Genomic DNA, 26,607 nt, shown 5'->3' with positions numbered 1-26,607 from the left:
GAAAGGTACCGTTTCATCCCTTGGTTAACAATTTACTATACTTTAAGCTCCAGTTTAGCTTATTGTGACGGAAGAGTAACTACGGAACCCTACACTGAGCGTGGCCCGACATGCTCTTGGCCGGTTTTTTTGTCTTATATTAGGCAACTCATTTTTAAATAGGCTTACCTTAAAACGGGTTTAATGGCTAAGTTTACATATGTATATTTCTAGTTATTGGATTTATATGGCATAGGTACAATCAGCATCAAAAGTAGCGGATGAAACATCGCGCCAGAAGTATTTGATATTTTGGATAACTTATCCAAAATATATACATAAATCTCTAAAATTCATGTTCAGAAGTATATCTTTTACAGTAGTAATTGTTCTACATATAGAACCATGACTTTTTTTAAGCTGTTACAGAATGGTACATACTTTTGAAGTGTTGTTAGATCCGGTACGTTTGATGCTGACTATATTAATCAATTACTGGCACAGCAAGTTTAAACAAACAGGCAATTTACTTTAAAACGGAACGGAACGTAACGTAACGTAAACGTTCATCTCTGTAGTGTAATCACCCGTGAAAGTGTCTCAGATGTCTTTCGTAGGTACCTACAGCAACCTTAATACATTACTTTGACCCCATACAAGTCATGTTTTATTATTAGGTACAACTTATGTTTATATACGAAAATAACAGTTGGTTCTATTTCCGTGGTTTGTTTCTTCTTCTTACTCCTCCTCGCGTTTTTCCTGGCATTTTGCCATGGCTCATGTGATTCTGGGGTCCGCTTGGCAAATAATCCCAAGAAGTTTTTACGAAAGCGACTTCCAACTGACCTTCCAACCCAGAGGGTAAACTAGGCCTTATTGGGATTAGTCCGGTGTCCTCACGATGTTTTCCTTCACTGAAAAGCGGCTGATAAATATCAAATGATATTCCGTACATAAGTTCCGAAAAACGAAATTGGTACGAGCCGGGGCGGGGTTTGAACGCGCAACCTCCAGATTGCAAGCCGCATGCTCTTACCGCTAGGCCACCAGCGCTTGTTTGTTTAAATATATTAAAATTTATGACATTATTTTTGCTATTAACTTTGGAAATTCGGCGATATTTAACGTCTAAGAATATTTTACACTTTCCATACAAAATATGAGTTGGTGTGACCGACCTAACAAAGGTCGAATAATATTTATCTCAAAAGTCAATGTAATCAGAAACTAAACGTCGAATTTGACACTTATTATTAGTAGTTGATGTAAATTATAAATGATAGTTTATTATCCAACGGGGAACGCTGGACATGAATTTTCTGAAATAATTTAGGCTCCATTACAGGAACGGTAAATAAAGCAGCGTTGTTTTTTTGTAATCATGGACTCTTAGTAGGTACGCAAACAATGAAATAGTACATTACGATACAAGTGCGAAAAATATGAAATTTGCAACGAGTGGCGATACATTAAAAACCCGAAGGGAGTGTTTTAAATCAACACGAGTTGCGAATTCCTTATTCGCACATGTATCGTACAACGTTTTATAGTACATAAATGACCCTTTGAATTTACGATATAGCTACGTAATGTGCCAATTATCGCACTAGTTGAGTAAAGTACCGTAACATATGTACTGTAAAATCAAGTAACAATTTTTTTTTGTAAAAGTAAAACAAAACTAAGAGTCAAGCCGTTTGCAATCGATATAGGTAGCCGGCCTAATCAAATGAAGGTTCTGTTATCGTTTATCAAGTTATGGACATCTAAATAGAGTGGCTACTGTGTACAATTTATTAATAAAGATATAACGCTTATTAAACTGGTTAGGCTCTATTTATAACCAACTTTAAAAAAGAACTTGTCACTGACTTCAAACATATCCGTTGCTAGACTTGCGCATATAAAAAGAGATAATATTTTTTTTTTATATTTTTTGAAGTAGATTTTGCAAACTCGTTATAAGGAAGTTTAATTAGGGTAAAAATTAACGAAGCATCGCAACCACAAGGGAATTGACGTTATATTACTGTTTTGCAATAACTATAATAATTTTATATGTGATTATATATTGTGCATGCCAGATGTTGGTAAATTGTGTGAAACTGTTATATTTTAATTACTTTTATGTACGACTTTTGATGCAAAATAATTGAATGGAATTTAATTGTAAATCACCGAGCTCAACGGGCGGGGTGGGTTTAGGGTCGGCAACGCGCATGTAACTCCATGAGACTGCTTACCATCAGGCGGGCTGTATGCCTGTTTGCCACCGACGTAGTATTAAAAAAATATATAAATTGTAAAATAAATTATTTAATTTAACTTTATCGTTCAAAACAATTGAACTTTGAAATAAACTGTACCCCTAGTGTAACTTTGATCGACATCATAACGTGACGAACGCGTTTGCGTTAAGTCTCATTTTGTATAGGATTTTGAGTTTCCAAAACGTCCCGCTTGGCGCGCTCTTTCGAAATCCAATACAAAATGAGACTAAACGCAAACGCGTACGTCACGTTTGGAAATCGAATTTATTTACACTAGGGGTACTGTTGTTACTTTAACTTTAATCAATGTAACTAATAAACACAAATATTATCGTTTTAAACCTTTTGCATCAAAACACAGCAGCAACTCAATGATAATATTGATAATGCTGAGCACAAAGCTAACAACATCAACAGGTCAACTATTACACGAGTTACATGAGGGCTTGAATAATGTAAGAGCGTCGCTTGAGGCCGATTCTATTTTAATAATTTGATGTTTCTTTTGTTTTACACGACCTTGACTGTGAGCACCAATTAAGTAACTTTAGAAGCTCACGCCGGTTGGTATTGTCGAAATGCAATCGGTATTCCAATTTGAACTTATATTCCGATATCACAATGATGTCGTTTTGATATCATTATTATTCACCGGTGCGTCTTAATCGCGCCAAAGCTTTGTAATTTAATTACTGGTTGCCCAAGATACAGGCTAACCCTACCTTGGGGACCCCTGTTTATACCTGTTTTATAAAAGTATCGCAGTGTGCATGCAAACTTGTCTTCATGTATGTTCATTGTTCACTACTGTTAAACCCATTTTTATTCATATATTTAATCTTTTTTGCACAGAAGAAAACCTTATCGATTAAAAGGCGAAGGCAGTTTTTGTGTGCAAATTAAATTATTTTTAATTTTCATTAACCATAATGTACAAAAAAGTACGTGCGAAATGTAAATCGGAATTAGCATCCAGGAGTCGCCACATAAGCCGCCTTTCATATTCCTGTTGAAACTACTCAAGGTCTTGTCAAAGCAAGATGAAAACCACATCAAATCGTTAAAGCGAAATCGGCCTCCTTGTGATTTGACCCGCGTCAACTCGCCTCGTGAAAGACACCCTTTGTAAACACTATTCTGACGTATTTTCTCGTGTAATCCCTCATTTGTTACAAGTCTGTCCAAAGTTGACTACAAGGTAATGGAGATGGTAGCCAACGTGTAGTTTTTATGATATCAATAGACTGCTTAACTCTTTCAGAAGGCTGAATGCCACGTTTGCATATTTTCTCCTTCAAAGGTAGGTTCATGAAAATCATCTCGAAAAATCCATCGGTCTTGGACCTGGACCTGGGTTTTAACCTGCGATTTGAAAGCCCCACTTACCGCTACGCTAATAACGCTCTCTATAAGCATTTTCTGCACATCGATCGTTTTTGTGTCGAAACTAAATGCTTTATTTAAAGTCTATACTCTATAAACCTAATTCTCTAACCGGTGATATAAAAGATCAATAAACACATTCCATCAGGTGTCCGGGACAGACGTAGTGGAATGCGTTTTCAGGCAATCCTATTATCTAAAGTGCTCTCCACACTTAATAACCGCACTTGACACGAGTGCAGCTCGATACAAATCTCGAGTTAGATAGCCACCGAATGATGTCACAGTTAGTGAACAAGGTACGAGTATGGGGAGATATGGCGTCAATAGCGTGGGGATTCTACGTCAGAGCATGAATGACCAAATTTGTAGGTCACTGAATAAAGCTAGGGGAGCTTATTGTTTGAGTGGACATAGATCAAATTAATTGACAAACATGATGTTAATAGATACAGCAAGTTGCAAAATTGTATTGAAAAATTATGAATGAAATTCATTCATTAGTTCATCACTACAGTTTGGTATATATTATTAAGTACGAACGCGGTGAAGAAAACCAACTAGGATAAATTTTGTCCGTTTTTTTTACATTGCAATGGTGAGTTCTTGTAGGTGGCCAAGAACACGTCGGGCCATGTGGCTTCCGCGGCAGGACATTGTATAAATTACCTTTCCATTTTCATTAAGGATGACTCACGCTAGACCGGCCCGTGCCCGGGCCGAGGCGTCCAACGGGTCATTTTATATAACGACTGTTCGGCGATCACGTGGTTTCCACAGAAAACGAAGCGCCGGAAGCTCCGGCCCGGCCCCGGCCCAGTCTAGTGTGAGTCATCCTTTAGTCTTTTATGTAGGTAGGTACTTTACCAACAATTTTTGTTGTTTTCATCATACTATGTCAAAATTATGTACAGTCAGATTTATTTGCAAGGGTGCTAAGCTTTGCTGACTATACCATTTACCATTAAAATGTTAATAATAGTAATATCATCAACGTCATCCTCGACCTTATCCCATTTATTTGGGGTCGGCCTTCGCTGTCCTTTTCCTCCATTTAGCACGGTTCTGTGCTAGTGGTCTCCCGCGTCCCCGCGGCGTCGTTGGAATCGCCAATGCTATTTAGACCATGTGATCTGAAGGTCGCCTTTGGACGTGTCCGAACCACTGCAGGCGTTTCTCGACCAGCTTGTCTGTGATCGGTGCGTCTTTGAAAGCGGCTGTCGCTTTAGTTAATAATAGTAACAGTTCTAATAATTTCTTCTTCCACTGAAATAACTATAACCACAGACGAATATGTTCCGATCCACAAGTATGGCATTTCACATATACCTATCCATTTCATCTCATGAATTTGTGTACATAAAATCCAATTTAAGTCGAACTAACTTTCAATCAAACTAAATCCTCGGCCACTCAACTTACAGGGCTTATTCTAAACCATCTGCATAGCCTGAGCAAGACATTCAGGGACCGCTGCAAGGCTCCACTCGCTCGTTTAGAAAGTACACACAAGTTGGAATCGCGGCGCGGCTCGCATCGACTTGACAATCCAACGGGCAGATAACGAGTAGGGGCAGGTCCCTAGTGTGGAGTCTCGATAATGCGAACTTAAGACGAAGGGGACGACCGCTCCGAAACCGCCTTTCCTTGTAAACGTAGTCCCCATTTTCCTCTCTGGATATTAACATTATTTAAAATATTTCTACACAATTTGATGTGTTTTAATCATAGCTATGCCCGACCGCTTGATTGTTTTATCGATATTTTCAATATTATAAGAGTTAAAAAAATATATGATACCTGTTTTTCGCTTCTAACTTTTATAATAATTAAAAAAACGAATTTGATTTAAAGAGAATTCGAAATAGAGTTGGATTGGCAAAGAAAAACTTTGTAGCCAAAGTAAATTTACTGCCATCTTTCAACACATGATGAAAACTTTTAGAACGTCATTTGACTTTGTTCTTTATTCTTTCAGCGATATGTGTTAAATTTGTTTTAATATCTAAAGAGTGGCGCCATCTATTAGATCAAAGGCCAAAGGTATATCGACATCGTTTCGAGCAATGGCGCCATAACCTTTAGGTTGTGCCCAGTAAGATGGCACCACTATTTGATATTTAACAAATTTAACATATCTCTTCAAGTGGCATATGTCGTTTTTGAATTATTGGAATTTTGATTTTATTTCAATTAAACGAATTTGAAATTTGAATGTCACAATCGGTCGGGAGTCGACCGCCTACCATTCCAAGGGATATATCAGTGAAAGAATAAGGATCAAAGTAAAAAGGCGTTCTAAAAGTTTTCATCATAGTCGAAAGAAGACAGTAAATTTACGTGGCTACAAAGTTTTAATTAACAATACACCTCTACTTCAAATTATCTTTGCTATGACTAAGATACATAAAATCCTGTAAAAATATTATCCATAATCAATATCCAGGGAGAAAATGAGGACTACGTTTGTATGGAGAATCCATCGTCCCCTTTCCTCTTAACATCAGCTTCAACTCATTCAGATTTTTTATTATCTATTCTGAAGGATCGCGGTTTCTTTGGAACTTCATTTGATAAATCTGACCGTTTTCCGATGGATTTGAAGAATACTTAAGAATTTTGCCTTGGAATAAAATTTCCCCGCGATGTCAATTTACTATTGGCCGGTAGCAGAGGGCTTGGCAAACAAAAACGATCACAGCGCTTGATGTGGCCAAAGTCGGCGAAAAATTTCGTGGTGTTTCGGTATTTCTGAGTTAATATGTTTGCGATAAACTCAAAAACTACTGAACGGATTTTCATGTGGTTATCACCTATTAATAAAGTGATTCTTGAGGAAGGTTCAGGTGTATAATTTGTTAAGGTTTTGTGTAAATTGGTTAAAATATGACGATGTTTGCTAAAGATGTCGGAAAAGAATCACGTGGTTTAGGAGCTTTAATCGAAAACGCTGCCTAATCCGTTAGAAATATAACAATACAATGTATGGTGGGATTGTCTCTCTTTAATTGGTCTACGAAAAAGTCCGCGATGATATATATCTATCCTTTAAGGGTAACTTACCCATTCTTAATCTCTTAAAATAGATCAGGTATAATCTGGTATTTGCAAAGCTATTTACAAGAATGTAATATTAATCATTAACAAATTAAATACGACATTGAGGTCTTCATTTACCTACATCAATGTTTTCATATATATAGATTATATATATAAATTGGATCGAAATATGTTTAAATAATTTTAATATGTTCCAGTCTTACGGGAATAAAAAAACCTAACGGCTAAATATTTAATCTAGCTTCTATTTAATACTTGGTTGTTAATAAAATAGTATGGCTAATACAGAATACTAACAATATTGTATTAATAGTTATAATGACAGTTGTTGAAAGACTGTCAAAAGCATACTTTTTGCGCGAAGGGCTGATAGAATTAGCGCAAGCTAAGTTGGCAACGATTTTGATAGCACAGGCTGTGCAAGTGTTATTTTTAACGTCTACCTTCTATGAAATTTTGAATTATCTCCTCAACTTCATTCTGTCTGTCGTCTATCAAGTCAAGCGTAAGGCCCAGAGCGATGACAAACGAGATAGCAAAATCGTAATACAGGTGTAGCGTAAGTTGTTGTTTAAAATCCATAAAAAGAACAACGTTTTTATATTTGAAAGCATCATACGTATTCCCTAGAAGACGATCACGAGGTATGTTATCAAAACATTTTTTTTTTGCCATTAATTTGTAACGAAAGATCAACGAAGAATATTGACATAATAATACACGAATAATTCTTACTACCTATTTTCAGTAAAGTTATAAACCAAATGTGTTTAACATGAGAAACGAATAAATTTCGCGCATTAAACTGCATTATACAAAAATGTATTTAAGGAATAATCTTTATTTTGTTGCGCTCATTATTCTTGAGCGCCTAACAAGTTGCCAACGCTAGGTGGCACTGCCATCGTGTACCAGGCCAATAAATATCGATATGATTATAAATTTATAACTACTAAAATACTTTAAACTATTAACAATGTAGTATACAGTCAACAAAACTATTAGCACCCCACCCCCGCATATGTACATCTTTGTATGCATTCCTACGCGTCAAAAAAAGGGGAGTTGCTAAGCTAATAGTTTTGCTGACTGCACTTACTGCCAAATAAACTGAAAAAAAAGTGCTACAAAATTGAGAATGCCTACGAATAGTTTACTTGAAGTATCGATAACTGGCAGGTCGATGCGTTGTGTTTATTTTAACGGTTCTTTGGGTTTTCTCCTTTTTTCCTGCCAGCGGGTATACAAGCATTATTGACAGCATATTGACAGTAAACATTATCCGTCCTTGATTGTGCCCAATCTTCCAACTTGACGTTGACATAAATACAAACACCCTTATTTTATTTGCAAACTCTTTGTTTGACTGGTGGAAAATTCCTTTAGACATTTGAATAAACAACGGAAAAGAGTCATATAATTTATTTACTTTTTAATTTTTGAATTCAGAAGGTTCCGAAGCTCTCTCTTATCTCGTGAATTTTATCATTACGAGTATCATCTATCTACTCCTTAAATATTTACAAGCTCTATTTTATTTTAGACCAACACATTTTATATTGATGATTCTCAGTACGTCAGTGCAGGGATCGGAAACCGGTATTTTTTGTATGGGAACGAAAACGGTATTTTTTCGTTCTTTGTTAATTACTTCATTTCTAATTAGGCAATCTAATAATACGAAGTCGTTATCTGAAAACACAACTGAGTCCTACATTTAGAGTATAAAATAAACCGAAATATATGGTTATTTCGATGTTTTTGCAAAAAACCGGTTCCGATCCCTGCGTCAGTGCCATTAAAACCCCTATAGTATTTTACAAAACAAGTTAATAGGTATTTACGTACGGTGACAGATGCGGTGATATCCACACAACTTATAACCTTAAAACGCAAAATCTCGCAAAATTGTTTTGAAATGACGTTTATCACCGTATCCAAGCTGTTTAATGGCACTGACATCTCAAAACCATACTGAGAATCATTATAAATGTACCTAAAATAAAATGTCATGATGGTCGGTCCTGGCGATATTGATAAACTTAGATACCGAACGGAGCGTTTGTGGAAAATTGGAAAAGTTGATTAATGAAAATCCATTACAGCTGTCAAGGAAGTGATTGCGGGTGACAGACGGTTCAAGAGTACATTATATTAGGTTATGTAATCACTTAAATGTATTAGGTTTAAATAGGTTTATTTAGATTATTATGTGTTCGTTGGTGGCCACTATCTATTTGACGCATTAACTAGGTATTTAATTAGGCACAAGGCCTCATATCTCGGTCATTTTACAATTACAAAAACACAATAGTTGTAGTTGTTTCGTTTTAAATTTGATTTGTATTATGTACCTTTTAAAATGTTCGTCTGTAAATTGTATTTCTGGAAATAAGCATTTTGAAAACTGAATCGAATATCAGTATAATTATCAAACATTAACTGAAGAAATTATTAAGTAGGTAGGTACGTAACCTTTTAGGACATCTAATTAGTTTTGCGTAAAGACTAGCGTTCTACTTGCAAATCACATATTGGTTATCTTTAAAGCTCATCTACCTTTAAAGCCCGCATGACAATCTGAAACTAGAAGTCTGCAAATGACACCACTCCAGGCTAAGGGTCGAGAATATCTATATTCACTCGGATTTTCGAGCGATATGACAGTTTTAAACGCGCGGTTGTTTTATGCGATAAACGCAGCGTTGAACGCATGCGTCAACGAAATGTAGGAAAAATTACGAATAACATTTTGTTGAAATCAAGTTGTAATTTACTTATAAATGAAAACACACATAATTTAGATCCTTTACTTTACAATACAATACAATACACTTTATTGCACACCTCACATAGTTTACAATAAACGTGCAGAAACATACAAAGACAATTTGATAGAGGTAACAACAGGCGGTCTTATCGCTTAAGAGCAATCTCTTCCAGACAACCTTTGGGTATCGGAGACAACGAAAAAAAAATTAAAAGTCAAATAATTACAACTTTACAACTTTTAGAGTTTATGAACTTACACTAATGCCGATGGGATTATAGTTCGTTGCCATCCACGATGACGCGAAGATTTGTAACACCTTGATGTGATTTGTTGTTTTGACCTTTAATAACATGACTCTACGAGTCAAGGCACGCGTTTCGTGAATGACACGATCTTTACTGTATCCCATATTATATTTTTTTACATAACTGTATTTCGTTAGTATCATTTCGTACAATATTTTTTAAACGCGCTATACTTTCTCGCGGCCAGAATGTATAGGGTTGTTAACAGAATAGAAAATGACAGCAGTTTTCAACTTCCTTTATTGTACGAAATTTGCTAAACTAGGTATTTACAATGGTATCGCTAGATTTTATCAAACAAAAAGGGGACGAAAAAATGTCCTATGTAATTGGAAGTTGTTTAAGTGGAAGATTGTTTCAGACACACGGTGAAATTGCGCTTATTATGTACAGAATAGGGAACTCTATGTATGTACCAAATTTTATTGACATCTGAAGGAAAAAATCGGCTAAAACTTATTACCCTATTATTAAAATATCGGTGACAAAATTATTTTAATTATCTACGTCTAACTTATAATTGACTAAATTTACTGTAGCTATGTACAATTACATTTCAACTACTAACATTTCAACTCACGAAATTATAACTTCGTCTATTGCTTTTTGAACTACTTTCTATATGAAAGCTAGGATGCTAAGCATAACTTTCTGTGCTAAACTTTGAACATTAACGTAAGCTAATAACTGTGAACATTAATTAATATTTACTTAATGCTTCATATGGTGAGAATGGGAGGACAAAATAAGAGTAAAGTGGGCGTACACAGTATATTCACTAATACCACTTCCAGTAATAGCAATTTCCCATCTAACTTGTCACAGACTAGCAACATACGGCAATTATTATGGAATAAGTTTGTCTCAGTAAGTGAATAAACTTTGCGCTGCAGGAAAGTTCCAAGTAGATTAGGTGATTTGGGTGTCTTAAGAGTCAGCTTTTGGTAGCGATATCTTGAACTGCAGCAGCACAATTAAATAAATAGCTATCATGCTTATTGCCTGAAACAAAAAAAAACAGGGTTTTAAAAAATACAATACTGATGTGCATAAAATCAACAGTGGATATATTTAAAAAATAATTGAGCTGCCTTTCTGTAAGCTTCACATGAGTGCGCCGCGATAATATCTCGCGCGCGAGATAGACTATCCGTCCCTCCGTCGGCCGTCTAATTAATAGGTTTAGAAAAGATGGATAGTCTATCTCGCACGTGAGACTGTCGCGGTTCACTCATGCTAAGTAAGTTTATTAAATTCGGTTTCGTTCTATATTAAATTATTAAAATTCGTTTAGACTCGGTCCAAGCTAACTCTGCATAGCGTTTACAATGTCATCATTAATGTTAAATTTCTATAAAAATGGGCATTTTCAGAAAATATGTACCCCGTACTTTTTTTAACGAGCTGTATCGATTTTAGCAATAAAAAAAGTATCCCACTTTTAATTGTCAGTTTTGTAACGCAGTTAACCATACATATTGTATGGACCGTTACAAAATTGACTAATAAATTTTGTATAGAAAATAAGGATAATTAAGACAAAACGGGTACATTTTTTTCCGACAGACAAAATATCAAGATATATCAAGAGTCAAAAAGCCAAAACTTCTTACCTTCTTCATATTACACACCTAAATATGTATACTACCCAACTAGCAAAAACACGCTTAGAATAGTCTCAAGACTACAATTTTTTCGCTCTTATATTGATCTTATAGCATCGTATAAGCCCGGATTTGGGCACAAATTATAAGCGTATTTATTTTGATATCGTTCTAATATCAGTCTAATTGAATGCTGCTTGCATTTACAGTAATCTTTCCAAAACTTATTTAAGCTACCTTAGGCTAATATCGCTTTTACGTAAGTATCTTGTAAGCCTACATAGGCTTATATTGGTCCAACGTTAGAATCTTATGAGCCTTAATAAGCTTATTTAGATTTTTTGTAAGATCACACAGAGAGTTGAAACATTCTATTTGTGAAGTATAATACATAATATGTACGTATGCTCGAGCTTGCGTAACTTTGGAAGGAAGTTCCCTGAGTTTCTCGGAAGAACTTTGCATTGCGTCAATTGTAATTTAGAGAGCAAATAGAACTAGTTGATTGTAGCTAACTGTTTCTAATGAGGTGATTATTCCAGTGTGAACCAATTCCAAAGGCTTGCTTCTCGTGTTACTTGGTAACCGAACGCCTTTTCGTACGCCCGCTAGATGTACTAAAGTGATAACATTTTTAATTCCATGCAACACATATTGATGAGACAAAAGTGCTAATAATTGTATACAAACTTAGTACGTATTATGACTTTTACGTGTTCAAATAACAAGACAGATCTTGTTATATAATATCGTCTCGAGCAGAGACAGGGGTCGTGAAACACCTTAAATGTGATAGTAGAAGAACGTATATTCTCTAAAAACCTGCATGTAAATGCATACACGTAAAGTGGCCCACTGATTAACCGCCGGACGGTATCGGCCAGTCAGTTGTTCGGAACTGTCAACTTTTTGTTCTAACTGACAGGCCGATACCGTCCGGCGGACTGTTAATCAGTGGGCCCCTTTAAGTTGCGCTGACACAAGCAATATGCGTTTATGTTGCAGTAATCCAAATGTCACTGCTCAACACTGAAAGTGGCTAATTGCCAGATTACCGTGTACACATCACACTGAAGCATAAATTTAGGTTTTCATTTAATAAGTACCCTAAGGTTGTTGTGAAGAGATCGCTTACCTACATCGATAAGACCGCCTGATGCGCATTATTTATACAGGGCGTCTCAAGACTATGGGACATCAAGGGAAAGTACCTTAAATATCGTAGATAGGATATTATGCTGAAAGAAGACTATGGTATTTCTAAAAGTTAGTAATTCTGCATTTAAAGATTTTCTAAGAATTACTTGCTTCGTCTGAGAACTAACTTCACTAACTTTTAAAAATAACATCTACTATTTAAGGTACTTTCCCTTGATATCCCATAGTCTTGGGAAGCCCTGTACTGTAAATCTGTATTTGAATTTGTTTTCTTTGCGGTGCATATAAAAATATTTACTTACATAACTTGTGGTCTTAACTAGTGTAAAATTTTCGATTAAATTAAGGCTGACTGGTAGAGCATGCTCGGAGTATACCTTTAAGCCGGGGTTTAGTACGAGTTTTTTACTTGTGTGCAGTATATTGAGGAATTAGCCTCTAAATAAAATTACTACAAAAGTGCGCAACGATTGTTTTAAGTTTAAAACGAGCATTAATCTGTTGTTATTTTTAAAAGACTCTAGGTACATCAAAACTTCCTTTTGTCACCAAAATAATATGCGAGTAAAATACTAAATTAAGAATAATATAATTCTCCTTGGCACGAGGAAGTATGTATGATGAATATGATAATTGAAGCAAAACTTCTCAAATTGTTCTTAAATTGTAGCCGAATTTTAATTATGTTCCTTCTCAGAGCTTTAGTATGCAAAAGAGCGAACAGTTTCTTCTTGGGCAGGATTTAGAGGCTCTACTTGTTTTTGTTTCCTGAGGGACACTGAGATTTTAAGACAATTTTGTTGTACTAAAAAAATTACCAAGTGTGAAACAAATTAAATTGTTTTTTTTTTCTTTCAAAGGAACATAATCAATTATAAAGTTACTTGCCAAACCACTCTCGTCACTTAACGAAAATAGCAAGTAGAAAATTTATGAACTGACCTTAGTGACTTTAGCTAATTTCTCATTTGTTTCCCAAAGGAACCCGAAGTCGGCTAAGAATGTCAAAACTCTGAGATCGGCTTAGTCTTGAGTCTGTCGGCCTTTGCCGTTCCAATATTACACCAAGCACGATATAGTCGGAGATTGCCAATCACTGAAAGTTTGTGGTAGCCCTCCTAACTTTTAATTTAGAGGTGGATGGAAAAATGTTTTTCGTTAAATATTATGTTTGAGGGCATGCTACGTGATAAAAGACATTAGTCGCATCGCATACAACTAATTTTACACACCTAACAAACTTTTTTTTATTTGTACAGCAACTCACACAATTGGGTACTTGACACATGTTGAATATTATAACAAAATTTAGATAAATGGATAGAAATTGAGCCATCTATTTAAAAAGACATCCAAAGTGTAAAATATTTTTTTTTACTTTCAAAATGTAAAAAGAAAATGATACCATTCGATTCCTTACATTTTATTGGAAAATAAATTGTATGACAACTATATACATAAACGCAATATTTCAGGGTTAACATAGCAATTCTCTTTATCTGCCATAGATTAAGGACAGACTAATGTGATGTGACGTCACATTACATTAGGTATCATTTTGTTAGAGGCGATTCAATCGTCGAGTGCAAGCGTCTGACTTTAATTCTCATTTCTGACCTTTGTGTTGCTTAAATGCCATGAGCCAAGATCGATAGACATTATTTACAAAAAATTGTCAGGTACCCAATTAATGCAAGCATTGAAATTATTTTGTGATGTCAAACTTTACGTATCACGGGGGCGTTGCCAAATTATTTTATGAAAACTTAACGTAACTAGAACGCCTACCGCGAAGATCGAAAATAGAATTTTCGTTATCTATCTCTCTATCACTCTTGAGCAGCAGGCCGACAAAATTTAGTTTTTTATGTTTTCGCGATAGGCCCTCAGACTACACTAGTCCGTTTAAGCTAACTTTGCACTTGAATATAGTAAAATGAGTGAGTATCATTTTTATTAGGTACATTTTCATAGAAATATCACATTAATGATGACATTGCCACACTTTGTCATTGGAAATTCCATGCAGAATTAAAGCAGTATAATTTAAAGGACACAGAATAGGGGAATTACGCAAAACTTTTCGTGACATCAACAGCAGCCTACTGCGAAACACCAAAAATTTTAATTTCGTTATCTGCCTCTATCAGTCTTGCATATTCGAAGTTTGAGCAAGACAACGTTATGCTTGTATTATAGCGGCATCCCCCTGGCATGTCGGATCGACGTGCGAAACGGACGCAGTGTGCCATGCCCCTAAAGGGGCAGATAACGAAATTTCGATTTTCGCTTGTCGCGGTAGTTATTGCAGTAATAATTAGCTTGGTCCTACTCTAGTAGAAACGGTTGGCATCTACGAGTGTTTACATTTGTACAAGCCTGTAGCTTTTCAGGGGCGGACGTGAACAATGTGGACTGAGCTTACTATAGCTGTCAGATACAGAAATTATAAAGCTTTTGAAATCATATAACGGATTGAGACGGTTGCGAGGTTATGCGCAGAATTAGGTTATTTAATAACCGGAAGGCCATTTGAATAACCTATTTATGACTATGACTACTATTTGTACTATTAATAGTGGGTTAAAAATAACTTTACTATATCACTTTAATCAATTCTAAAGCAAAGATGGACTTCAAGCACATTTTTAGGGTTCCGTACCCAAAGGGTCAAACGGGAGCTTATTACTGAGACTCCGCTGTCCGTCCGTCCGTCCGTCCGTCTGTCACCAGGCTATCTCATGAACCGTGATAGTTAGCCAGTTGAAATTTCTACAGATTATGTATTTCTGTTGCCGCTATAACAACAAATACTTAAAACAGAATAAAATAAATATTTCTTTCCAATCTCGAGGTTCTCATCCAATCCGAAGTTAAGCAACGTCGGGCGGGGTCAGTACCTGGATGGGTGACCGTTTTTATAGATAATGGTACGGAAACGGAACCCTTCCTGTGTGAGTCCGACTGGCACTTGGCCGGTTTTTAATTTTCAACCTCGTGGTCATCAGTAAACGTATTTGCCCTTAAGACAAAAGTGGAGAACCCGTGCGAACTGGCATTTTCATACAAACGTAGTCATCATTTTCCTTAGAGAGGAAAATGGGGACTACGTTTGTATGGGGCAGCGGCCGTCCCCTTTCGTCTTAACTAATAAAATGAGTCAACAGACACTCATGTAAAGTGTTAACGTGAAAATCTTGCTGAAAGTAAATAGTTTTAATAAATGGAGTAAACAGATCTTGCATAAAAATGAGTTTCTTATAAAGAAAAGTCCTAGTTGGTGCTGATAAATATTATTTCTTGTACGGAATGCGTACCCAGGTAGGGATAAATACTAGGTGGTTGCCATGCTCCGTCACACCGACCTACTGAGCAAGTGAGCAATTTGTGTGCATTTCAGGAATAATCATAATTTAAAATTTCAAAGTCTAAATAAAAATTGTGCTTGTTATTTTCAAAATTCTAAAGTATGCTTGTTATAATTGTTAATCGTGCTCGTGTATTATCTTATTTACTAAATGTAACTGTTAAATTCAACTTTAAATTAAAAATACCCAAATATTGTACTTTTTTTCGGAGCAAAGGAATTTTGTATTAGCTGTAAGTGGAAACTGTTTTGGCTTATGTTCTAACTTTATCTTGTACCTTATTGTATTATTATGTGCTGTATGTTTCCCAAATAAATAAATTAAATTAAATTAAAAAAAAAAAAAATTGTTTTGGTACATTACCTCATTGTTACATTGAGCGGAGAAATTAGCATGCATTTCAAAGCGATTTATATGCTGGCGAATGTAATATTATGTCTATTTCCATAGATTATTAAATTTCAATTGGCGTTTTCTATCAACAATCGTCATCTTGGCCCCCTGGTTCATTTCAGCTATGAAAGGAAATCCAACTACTACAGGACAGGGCCTATATCGACAATTGGCGAAACGGCTGGTGGATGGGACCGGGGATAAGAGAGCTGGCAGCTTCCTCGCCCATCGCCTGAGCATAGCGATCCAGCGAGGAAATGCTGCCAGCATCCTCGGCACCATGCCACGTTGGCCCGTTTTTGATTTATATTTTTAGTTTTATAGTAGTTTTAGTTTAGTTAATTGTAGTTTGCAAATTGCAAATTGTATGTCAAGTCTTATTCAAATATAAAACAACACTTTATAAACCTTGACTGTATCTTCATATCAAATCAACAGTGGGACCTAACAGACAGTGTGATGATGTTGAGGATACGATACACGTTGGCGCGTCGCTGGGACAGCCCGGTGCTGGAGGCCTACCGCGAAAACCGAAATTCGCAAATTGCGGGGATCTTTCTCTTTTAATTTACTCTCACTAAGACGTAATTAGAGTGACAGAGAAAAATACCCGCAATTGACGAACTTCGATTTTCGCGGTTATAACCCTGACGCGCTGGATAGCGCTGCATGCCCACTTGGTGCGCACGGTCATATTCTACTATATAATACTCACCGAAGTAAGTAGCTCTCTATTGACGTGCGCGTAGCCTTTAAGGCTCACAACAGCGGGATTCATCTCGATGGCTTGGATGAAGTGGTCGATCTGCAAATGAAACTCTGTTCACGTTTGCTTAAAGACATACCTACGCATAAGTTAATTTTTCGGATTAACTCACATAATAGTACACGAATACTAGTTATTACTAAAGATACGTTAGTTTAAAACGCACAATTAGTTTATGTTAGTATGACTCTGTGTAAATTCGATAAATTTAATTTACTGACTAGAAAAGGTAGGTTAAACGTTAACTTTTTGTATGGCTTTTATAGTTTGATAAATCTGTACCCCTAGTGTAAATAAATTCGAAACGTGACGTACGCGTTTGCGTTTAGTCTCATTTTGTATTGGATTTAGAAAGAGCGCGCCAAGCGGGACGTTTTGGAAACTCAAAATCCTATACAAAATGAGACTTAACGCAAACGCGTTCCTCACGTTATGATGTCGATCAAATTTACACTAGGGGTACTGAATTTAAAATAATAACTTTTTGCCTGTTTACAATGCGATACCAATTAGAGCCTCAAATTAAAGGATATTTTTTTACATCTACTTAGTTTGATTAGTAGTGTAGATTCAAGAGATACTCAAACCTCTTTTTGAGCTGGCCTGTCGATAGCCAACACGTCAATACCCAACAAGGTGTCTTGAACTCCGGCCGCCACCTATATAAAGAACGAGTGTCAATTTCTCTAATATAAATAGATCTATTTAAAGCGTTGCTAATTATAACTCCGTTGTTGTTTCTGCAAGTAATAATTCATTCCATCAACGCTGGTATGTAATTGGAGATTGGAGATATGTCGATATATATTAAGATGCACGCTTCTCTTCAAAACTCTCTAATTATGACGGAAAAGCAAATCATAGTTGTGTATTCATGGATAATATGCACTAAATTATAGGTACTAATGAAAACTTAGGAAGTTCCCTCGCCATGACATCGCCATATAATGTATTTGGATGCATATTGAAATAGACAGACGACAGAAAGACACACGAGTGATCCTCTGATCCTATAAGAATTCCGTTTTCCTTTTGAGATTAGGGTACAAGACCGACAAAGTTGTGTAGTTAGCTATCAATGGCGGCGCATCAAAAAAATTCTACAACAAGCCGGAACTAATCAGGCGTTTATTTTTAGGGTTCCGTACCAAAACGGTACAAAAGAAACCGGGCCGGGGCTGGGCCGGAGCTTCCGGCGCTTCGTTTTCTATGGAATACCACGTGATCACCAATCAGCCGTCATAGAAAATAACGTGTCGGACGCTCCGGCTCGGCCCCGGCCCGGTCTAGCGTGAGTCATCCTTTATGGTGCGACTCTGTCCGTCTGTCCGACTATCAGTCTGTCTGTCACATCGCTAAATATTTCCAGAACCACTTAAGCTATCGATTTGAAATTTGAAATAGTTATGAACAACGCTAACCCAGACATATTTTATTTTATTACCTATGGAAAATGCCCAATATGAAGAGGGGGCAAAATTTCAAAATCGAGTGATTAGGTCAAGTGGAGTATCATTTGAAAGAGCTCAAATTGTAGATTCTAAACATTTTTTTTCATACTGAACAAAAATTGATTTATGAAGGAAAATGTGAAAATAAACATCACTCCTCCATCACCCTTATCTCCGAAGTTTATCGAAGAAAAATTATGAAACTTTTACATAATATCAACATTGCCATAAATTTTAGTACTAATCAGACCTCTATCTTGGTAACTTTTTTTTAAATAAATAAAACAATTCCGAATTCCGTTTGCAATTTAACCAACTTTACGTGTGTTTTATGACACTTGAAATTTCTATGAGATTACATTAAACCCTTATTTAAAAAAAAGATTATTTTTTGAAATAGTTTAACACGATAGAGCCGAATTATCCTCGAAAAACCAATACTCACAAATCAGTTAGACAATTTGCCGATAGATGGCGCTGTACACAATTATACTTAGTATTTATAGGTACTTCTGATCAAGTCTTTCGCTTTTATACTTTTATACACGAGATAATTCAAAAGTGTGTACGGAACCCTCGGTGCGCCAGTAAAACGAACTCGCGGTTTTTTTTTATTTGCTCTAGAAAATTGGTCAGCTGTCAGAAAATTAGGCACTGTAATTTTATGCGCACCCCACACTAATACGTATAAGTACAATTAGAGCAATACATACGTATTTTTTTATATTTTATTATATGGACATTTTCAATTACATTGGTTGCGTTTATCTTATTTTAGCAGAAAAATACAACCTCACCATCTCACCTTGAGCGTGGACTTATGGGAGCAGTTAGGGAAGATGAACAGTAAAGTGGAACAGTAGGTAAGCAGCGTCGACAAAGAGCCCCATCTCCTTGAACCTGAATCCAAAGCCGTGGGCCACGATCTCAGAGAGCGCGTCGTACACCGCGATGGTGATGTTTAATTATTTTCCTTTGTTTTAATTTAGCAAACAACCATACAAATCTTACCTTGAGCGTGGACTTGTGGGAGCAGTCAGCGAAGATGAACAGTAAAGTGGAACAATAAGCGGCGTCGACAAAGAGCCCCATCTCCTTAAAGCTGAATCCGAAGCCGTGGTCCACGATCTCAGACAGTGCGCCGTACACCGCGATCGTTATGTTGAAGAACCTTTACGAGTATTTTTGTTAATTAATCAGCTCACATTTTAAAAGTAAACACACAGTATGGACTGCATCGAAATTAAAATTAACTTTGTGGACCCAGACAAGATTTTATTTGGCGTTCGACATGTTACGGAGTTTCAGCAGGGGTGACTAATTCATTTAATTTTACTGCCAAGGACACTAGTGAAAACGCGTTTTCACTGAGGCAATACGGAAAACAAGTTTTAACTAGGGGAAATGGGTTTTCACCGAAAACGGGGTTTCGAAACATTGTGTTCGAATAGCAAGTTTTATTATTCCTTTAATGAAAACGTGTCGTTCCTTCAGAGAGACCATAAAGAAATTGGCGCTAACATCGCAAATGAAGCGTTGTATTTGTATTGAATTGGAGCATTGATCATGATAGTAAGTATGTAATATAATGGTGATAATAAAAATCCTTTTGATATGCTCTGATGCATGAAAGAGTCCTTACATTTCCATGAAGTATAAAATAGTTACATGAATAAGCAGTATGTGGAGTAAGTACGCGCGTAGGCGTTGCCAAGCGACTGCAGCAGCTCAGAGAGGTTCAGCCACAAGAAGCGGTACCGCGATATCAGCTTCGCCGAGATCTCCACGTTTACGTCCTAGAGAATTAGGTTTAGAGGATTAGGTATATTTATTACATTTATATATTATGATATAAATAAGGTATTAAGCTTCTATAAAATTATGACATCTAAATAACACTTGCACAGTATGTGCTGTCAAAACCGCTGCCATATTAGCTTGGTCTGTCTGACTCTATAAGCGAGCGTTTCGTGGTCGAGGCATTAGTGCACAATGATAAACACTGAGATACAAAAACGAAGACACAAAATAAAGTGCATTTTGTAATTATAATTAATAAAATGATACCAAGTAATTACCACACTTTAAGTATATTATTGGAAGCTATTCTTTATATAAGCTAAAAAGTAAAGTTTTGCTCGAAATAGGCATAGGGAGCTCGCATTTTATTATGGTTGGAAAATGTATTCTATTGTGTGTACTCTATTGTACGAAAACAAACAATGCGGTAGTAAGGCAAAGGTATTTGCGCGTATCTCGTGAGAATAGGAACTAGTTGTACCTACATCTATTGTTGTTTTTAGTGTACAGGAGCTGAGTTACTAAACCAAAATTTAGTGATTTAGGTTCATGCTCAGCTTCTTACCTACTGGCTCGAGAGTTGCGTGCATAATAACCCAGGCAGATTAAGGGTTTCCTAAAAGTCACAAAAAATGTCGTGTGCGCGTCGGAATTCATCAGCTCACGAAATTCAAGGTCAAATGTCATAAAAAGTTTTTCGCGGATCCCAAGGTTTCTATAACTCTAAGGTTTTTTACATCTAGGTAAGAATTGTAGAACTTTGTTTCATACAATCAGCCGTTGGTCTTATATTTGTCTGGGTTATAAAGATGCAAGCGCCAAGGACGGCAATTCTAACTTTATAATCTTGTTATGAAACGGTTAAGGACATGTTCTTCTTTCTGGTTGAAGAAATGTCACTGTTGACAGCTGACAGATCATATCCAGAACCATCTCATAACAAAATTGTGAAGTTCAACTCGCCCTCAAGGAGCATTTTCGTTCAGATTTAAGTTTTTCGTTACAAATCCGTAATGGATATGAGTATGACCTGTTAGCTGTCAACAGTGACATCTGGGCCAGAAATTTAAAAAGGAATTAAAATCTGAATCGGGCTCCAGCTTGCAGGGATGTTCTTTTGTGAAATAAACAATCATATTAGCACTCAAGAGTGATGAAGAAATGAGACCTGTCCGGTTGTCTTTTATTATATGTGTACCTTTCATATTTTCGCTGGTTCCATATTTCCTAATCCTATATATTTTTATTATTACACCAATTTCATAGCTGAGTGCATTCTCCATGAATCGTAAAATAACGAAAATAACCTTTTTATTCCCTATATTACATTAGGGCAATCAATGTTGTGATCCAATATACATCTATTTTACACGGTCACATTCATAAAAATGCGGTATAAAACGGAAATTTAATTTTACGTACCCTGCGAAAACATTCCGAAAGGCTTTGCGAGGCTATCTTGATGCCTTTGCAGTTTATGAACCAGAGAGCGCAGTTCATGTTGATCATGATGATGATGTGGTAGTAGGCTGTTGTGTGGCGGAGGAGGAAGCCGTCCATGAGAGCGCAGAGGCTAAGGAGGAAGCATACGGCCAGGAGAAGGCAGCCCACGCTTATGATGACGATCTGGGTCTGCAGGTTTGGGAATTGCAGGTTTTCGCCAGTCACACGGTAGTATCGAACCTAGAAATCAAATCAGCGTTATTCTAAAGAATTTCATTTTTATAGGATACTTTAACGTAAAATCACGTCACTCACACTTCTAGGAAAGCACAATGCCGCACCGAACGAACACTTATTTCTACTACTTAAGAGGGATTTACACGCATGTAAAGGTTTGGATCTCCCGAAAGCGAACATGGTAACGCGAGACTTACTTGCCCGTAAATAAAACCAGCCAAATACCTGTCGAACTCGCACACCAAGGGTTCCGTAATCACACTTTTTTTTACATGTTTGTTCCATAAGACAACTATCACTTGATTTTTGTGATCAACATCTTAACAAAATCATCTCCCTTACAATAAAATTATAAATTATAATATATTTGAAATCCTCACAATAAGCTTCATTTGTAAAAAGTCACAATCGTTTGATGAATCTGTCACACGACATTATTTGTAAAAAAAATCATCATTATTTTACAATTTACCCTTCAAAAATGTTACTAGTTATTTTTTGGATTATTAAGAGAGACCCCAAACTAGCGTCTCCTGAGCTTAGGCATATAGTCAACTCTATGACTGCTGCTCGACGCAACGTTGGCGCAACTGCGCAGCGACGCCATTTTCCATAGCGCTGACTAGACGCCGACGCTCAAAAGACGCTATTGTGGGGTGGCCCTTAACTGTGACAGACGGACAGACAGACACTCTAGTGATCCTGTAAGTAAGGATGCATAGATGAAGACGTCGAAACTCTGATAGAGCGGAGCATCATGCCTTGAGAACTTCCACAATGGTCACAATATACAACAGAAGTTCCTAAACAATGGAGCTCGATTCCCTAGGATGGAATAGCGAGGTAAACAAGGAGGATGCAATATTGTACTACTACCACATGAAGAGTAGGCTCATGAAAACAATAATATGTTGGCTCTAAGACGGGCTAGACGCAGATAAGTTTGGGAACTTCTGATAACGTTAATGTTGTAATTTCCCCAAGCTCTCCAGAAGTGCTGCACGAGGAACACCACGAACAGGACGGCGTAGATGTAGTCGTCGAACTTGTGGATGGAGCGCAGGATCATGACGCGCTCGTAGCCCACCATGAGGTCTACCATGATGGCTACTATTTATGTAGGTAGGACAGGAGCTCCTAAGCAATGGTGCGAGTTCCCCTAGGGTGAAATAACGACATGGCAAGGAGGATGCCATAATGTAGATATTAGCGTTTGAAAAGTGAAGTCATGAACCATTATTTTGCATCACTATGGGCAAGACGCAGAAAAACCTTGGCATCTTTGGAAAGAGGAAATTATGGTGATGTCTAAAAAAAGGTTTGTCTTAGCGAGTAGGTAAACTTACTTGAAACTTCCCCCAGCTAGTCTTATAAATGGCGACCTGGTGCGCCACGCCCCACCCCACGAAGGGTATCCAGAAGTGCGGCACGAGGAATGCCACGAACAGGACGGCGTAGATGTATTCGTCGAACTTCTTGATGGAGCGGAGGATCATGACGCGCTCGTAGCCCACCATGAGGACCACCACAGTGGCTACTATGTAGAAGGAGATGGCGTACATGGTAGCGCGGGATTTCCAGCTGAAGGTGATTGTACCTGGTAACATGGGATGGGTTCAGTGAATATTACACTTTTTTATTGAAACAAATATAATACCGCGTAGAATCAATATTAGGATATATACAGACAGATAAATACTTATTTTGTAATTAAAAATATAATTCTGTTTTTCTTAAATGTATTAATATATTCCACCTTACAGAAAACCGCACTCAAATAACACTATTAGACCCTACTCATAGTGTTGTGTTCCTGCCAGTGAGTAAGGTTGCCAGAGCTCAGCGAGGACGGGGGGGGGGGTCGGCAACACGCATGTAACTCCTGTGGAGTCTGCTTACCATCAGGCGGGCCGTATACTTGTTTGCCACCGACGTAGTATAAAATATATACAGGGTGATCACTCCAAAATGGTCAGTATGGAGAAGTCCGAAACCGAAACTACCTATGATACGAGTAGATAGCCACATCTGTTCTTAGGAAACATGGCTTCGATTTTAAATTTAATAATAATGGCATTCAATATTTTTATACGTTTCGCTATCGAATAAATTTACACTAGGGGTACAGATGTACGGATGAACTTAAAACTTTAACACAAATTAACACGTGGATGGAACATTAACGAATAGAAGTCGGTTTTCTCCACAGACAGAAAATAAGCGCTAGTTACGCCATTAATTTATGAGAAGAGAGACTTTTTGTTTTTTAGACACTAAAATGCTCGCCTCTCTTTGTTTGCTCTCTCTGTTTTGGTCTCGTTGAAAATTCATAGAATGGGGACAATGGGGCGTCACAGCTTAAACAAAATCTAACAAACCTGGGCGTGACCTGGTAATAGGCATTACGGCTAGAGCCCGAAACAGCACGAGCAGCAGCTTGTGGTCGCGATAGAACTGATCGTGGGTCTCGCAAGTGTCGCCATCTTGTGAAGAGAGCATGTCTCGTTGTTCTTGCTCCTGTATAAGCGGCTAATCTTAATACATGTTAGATTTGACAGAACGACTTTTTTTTGGTCAGATAGTAAGCCATTTAAGTACCTACCTATTGGTATAATAGTATAAGGAATTTACCACATTCAAGTAATGTCTTAATAAAATAGACTTACTCCCGAAAATGTTTACTTACACATTATATGTATCGACACTAGATCAGCACCAAAGTTGAGGTCATGCAACACCAATATGTTATGTGTATGATATGATATGATAGCGGGATTTTGAGATTAGTGTTCTTTTTTCAAACCAATAGCAAAAGCTTAACAGCAGGGCTAAGATGGTCGGCTCTTTATCGTTTGTCACCATGCCTGTCACGTTCTAACAAGTATGTAAGCGCGAAAGTGACGGGCATAGTGACAAGTGATAAAAATGGAACCATGATACCGCCGCAGACAACTTCAAGATTTATCAACAAGTTCCTTCCAGGTATTTGGCTGAAATATTGATTCATTCACTTTTTCGCACTCAATGTATTTAGCTGTATGTATAACCATTAATCTCAACTCTCCTGTCGATATTTAATACTAGCGAATTACACTCTTGAAGTAATTAACTATAGTCTGTATTTTTAAAACTAAGTATAAAGCAGTACGCCATACATTTTCCGTGTCATTCACGATGACGGGCAGATTTCTTGTCTTCGTGTATGACACGATATAGGTATATGCATGAAACAAATAAGCGTTCCATACTACGTAATATTTCCTATGGGCAGTAGGTGCTTAATTGCTGTAAAGTAAAAAAACAGTAATTAAACACAGATTTTTTTCAAACTTACATAATCGGCCTGCGTCTTCTCATAGACTAACTTAACGGTATTAAGTTGCTTCATATCGTCCGGGTACAGTGAGCCGTTCAGACCTTCGTCGAAGTAGTGATCGGGGATCATCTTTTGCGATCTGTAAACTTAGATTCTCAGACCTCGCAAGTTAGGTACATATAAGTATTCTGTAATAGAAAAATAATACACCGTTTGCATAATAAAATCAAAACAGTGAATGAAAAACCAATAAAACCAATAAAAGTCAAGGGAACGCCCCGAGCCCAAGCCAGTTTTTTCCTTCTGCGATGAAAGCGCCATTAAATATTTCCTTGAAGCACTTACCTCTTTTCCTTATTTCTATCGTAAATATACACTGAAAATGAGTGCAACGAGACACTTTGCTAGGAGATTATTATGCGGACGCGATCACTTTTCTCTCAAGGTGACTGTACTTATGCTGAAATCCTACGTCACCTCTTGCCCGTGGTCTCAATGACTATGGTGAATTAATGGTCCGCCATGAAAAGGCCTCGTTACCGACCGAGTAAACAATGAGTGTAAATTTAATTAAATTTTAAAGCCAACGACTTCGCCTTTAGCATTTCAATGCCATGCTAATGATTATTTTGACGGACATGGACAAACAAATTCTTGGGAGATTAACCTTCACCGGTAAATACGCCTACGCTATGGGGTTCCTTAATCGCTAAGAGGACACTATGCCTAATACAGTTTTTACCTCCTAATAAGACAAATTCTATCCTGAACAATACAATAATCCTACCGAAAGTATAATAAAACAGCGAGGGTTTATTTTTTTGTTGATTCGATTCCTGGGTGAGACAATCGAATTTCAGAAAATCTTTGAATGCACTTTTGTTTCTTTTCAAAAATAAAGGTATGTTCCCGTTCAGTAAAATGAGCTAACTAAAGAATTTAAGGTAGTTCCCCTCCAGGGCCCATAATTTTTTTGCACCCTGTATATATGTTAGTTTGTACGGTATGTATCTATATGGACCTTATAGTTGCCTAAAAATAAATAATATTTGATTTGATTTGATTTGACTATATTTGGGTGTTTTAGTGTAACTATAGGTACAAACAAATATAACTCTTATATGTAAACTCCATCTAAAGTTTTTTGTTACCAATTTCGTTAGACTGCACGACTGGCTCGCGTTGGTTGCGCAAAACGCGATTTGACACCAAAGTACTGGCCCACTTCGTACCGCCCGTAAGCCATCTTTACTTTACGAACGAAGTAAGTAATAGATAAGTCAATGATCTTACCCGCT

At 36.9% G+C, this 26,607-nt stretch overlaps 1 protein-coding gene across 2 annotated transcripts; it reads right to left on the bottom strand.

The window, feature by feature from the left end:
- Positions 1 to 9,491: 9,491 nt before the first annotated feature.
- Positions 9,492 to 26,086, bottom strand: LOC133524140 (gustatory and odorant receptor 22-like). 2 transcript variants are annotated; one of them, XM_061859996.1, is made up of 10 exons: positions 25,655 to 26,086; positions 25,328 to 25,448; positions 24,372 to 24,510; positions 23,340 to 23,590; positions 21,736 to 21,996; positions 20,182 to 20,309; positions 19,525 to 19,684; positions 17,650 to 17,721; positions 17,012 to 17,101; positions 9,492 to 10,775 (listed from the first exon to the last, which is right to left on the bottom strand). In XM_061859996.1, exons 2-10 carry the CDS (start codon positions 25,436 to 25,438, stop codon positions 10,701 to 10,703), a joined length of 1,287 nt encoding a protein of 428 aa, XP_061715980.1. In that variant the 5' UTR covers positions 25,439 to 25,448; positions 25,655 to 26,086; the 3' UTR covers positions 9,492 to 10,700. The 2 variants fall into 2 exon arrangements, with proteins under 2 accessions (XP_061715980.1, XP_061715979.1); XM_061859995.1 differs by having other exon boundaries at positions 25,328 to 25,497; positions 25,655 to 26,083.
- Between the last annotated feature and the right edge of the window lie 521 nt (positions 26,087 to 26,607).

This window comes from Cydia pomonella, chromosome 13 (assembly GCF_033807575.1).
Source record: "Cydia pomonella isolate Wapato2018A chromosome 13, ilCydPomo1, whole genome shotgun sequence".
NCBI lineage: Eukaryota > Metazoa > Arthropoda > Insecta > Lepidoptera > Tortricidae > Cydia > Cydia pomonella.
The sequence above is the reverse complement of the archived record's forward strand: the minus strand, read 5'-3'. Positions and strand labels throughout refer to the sequence as shown.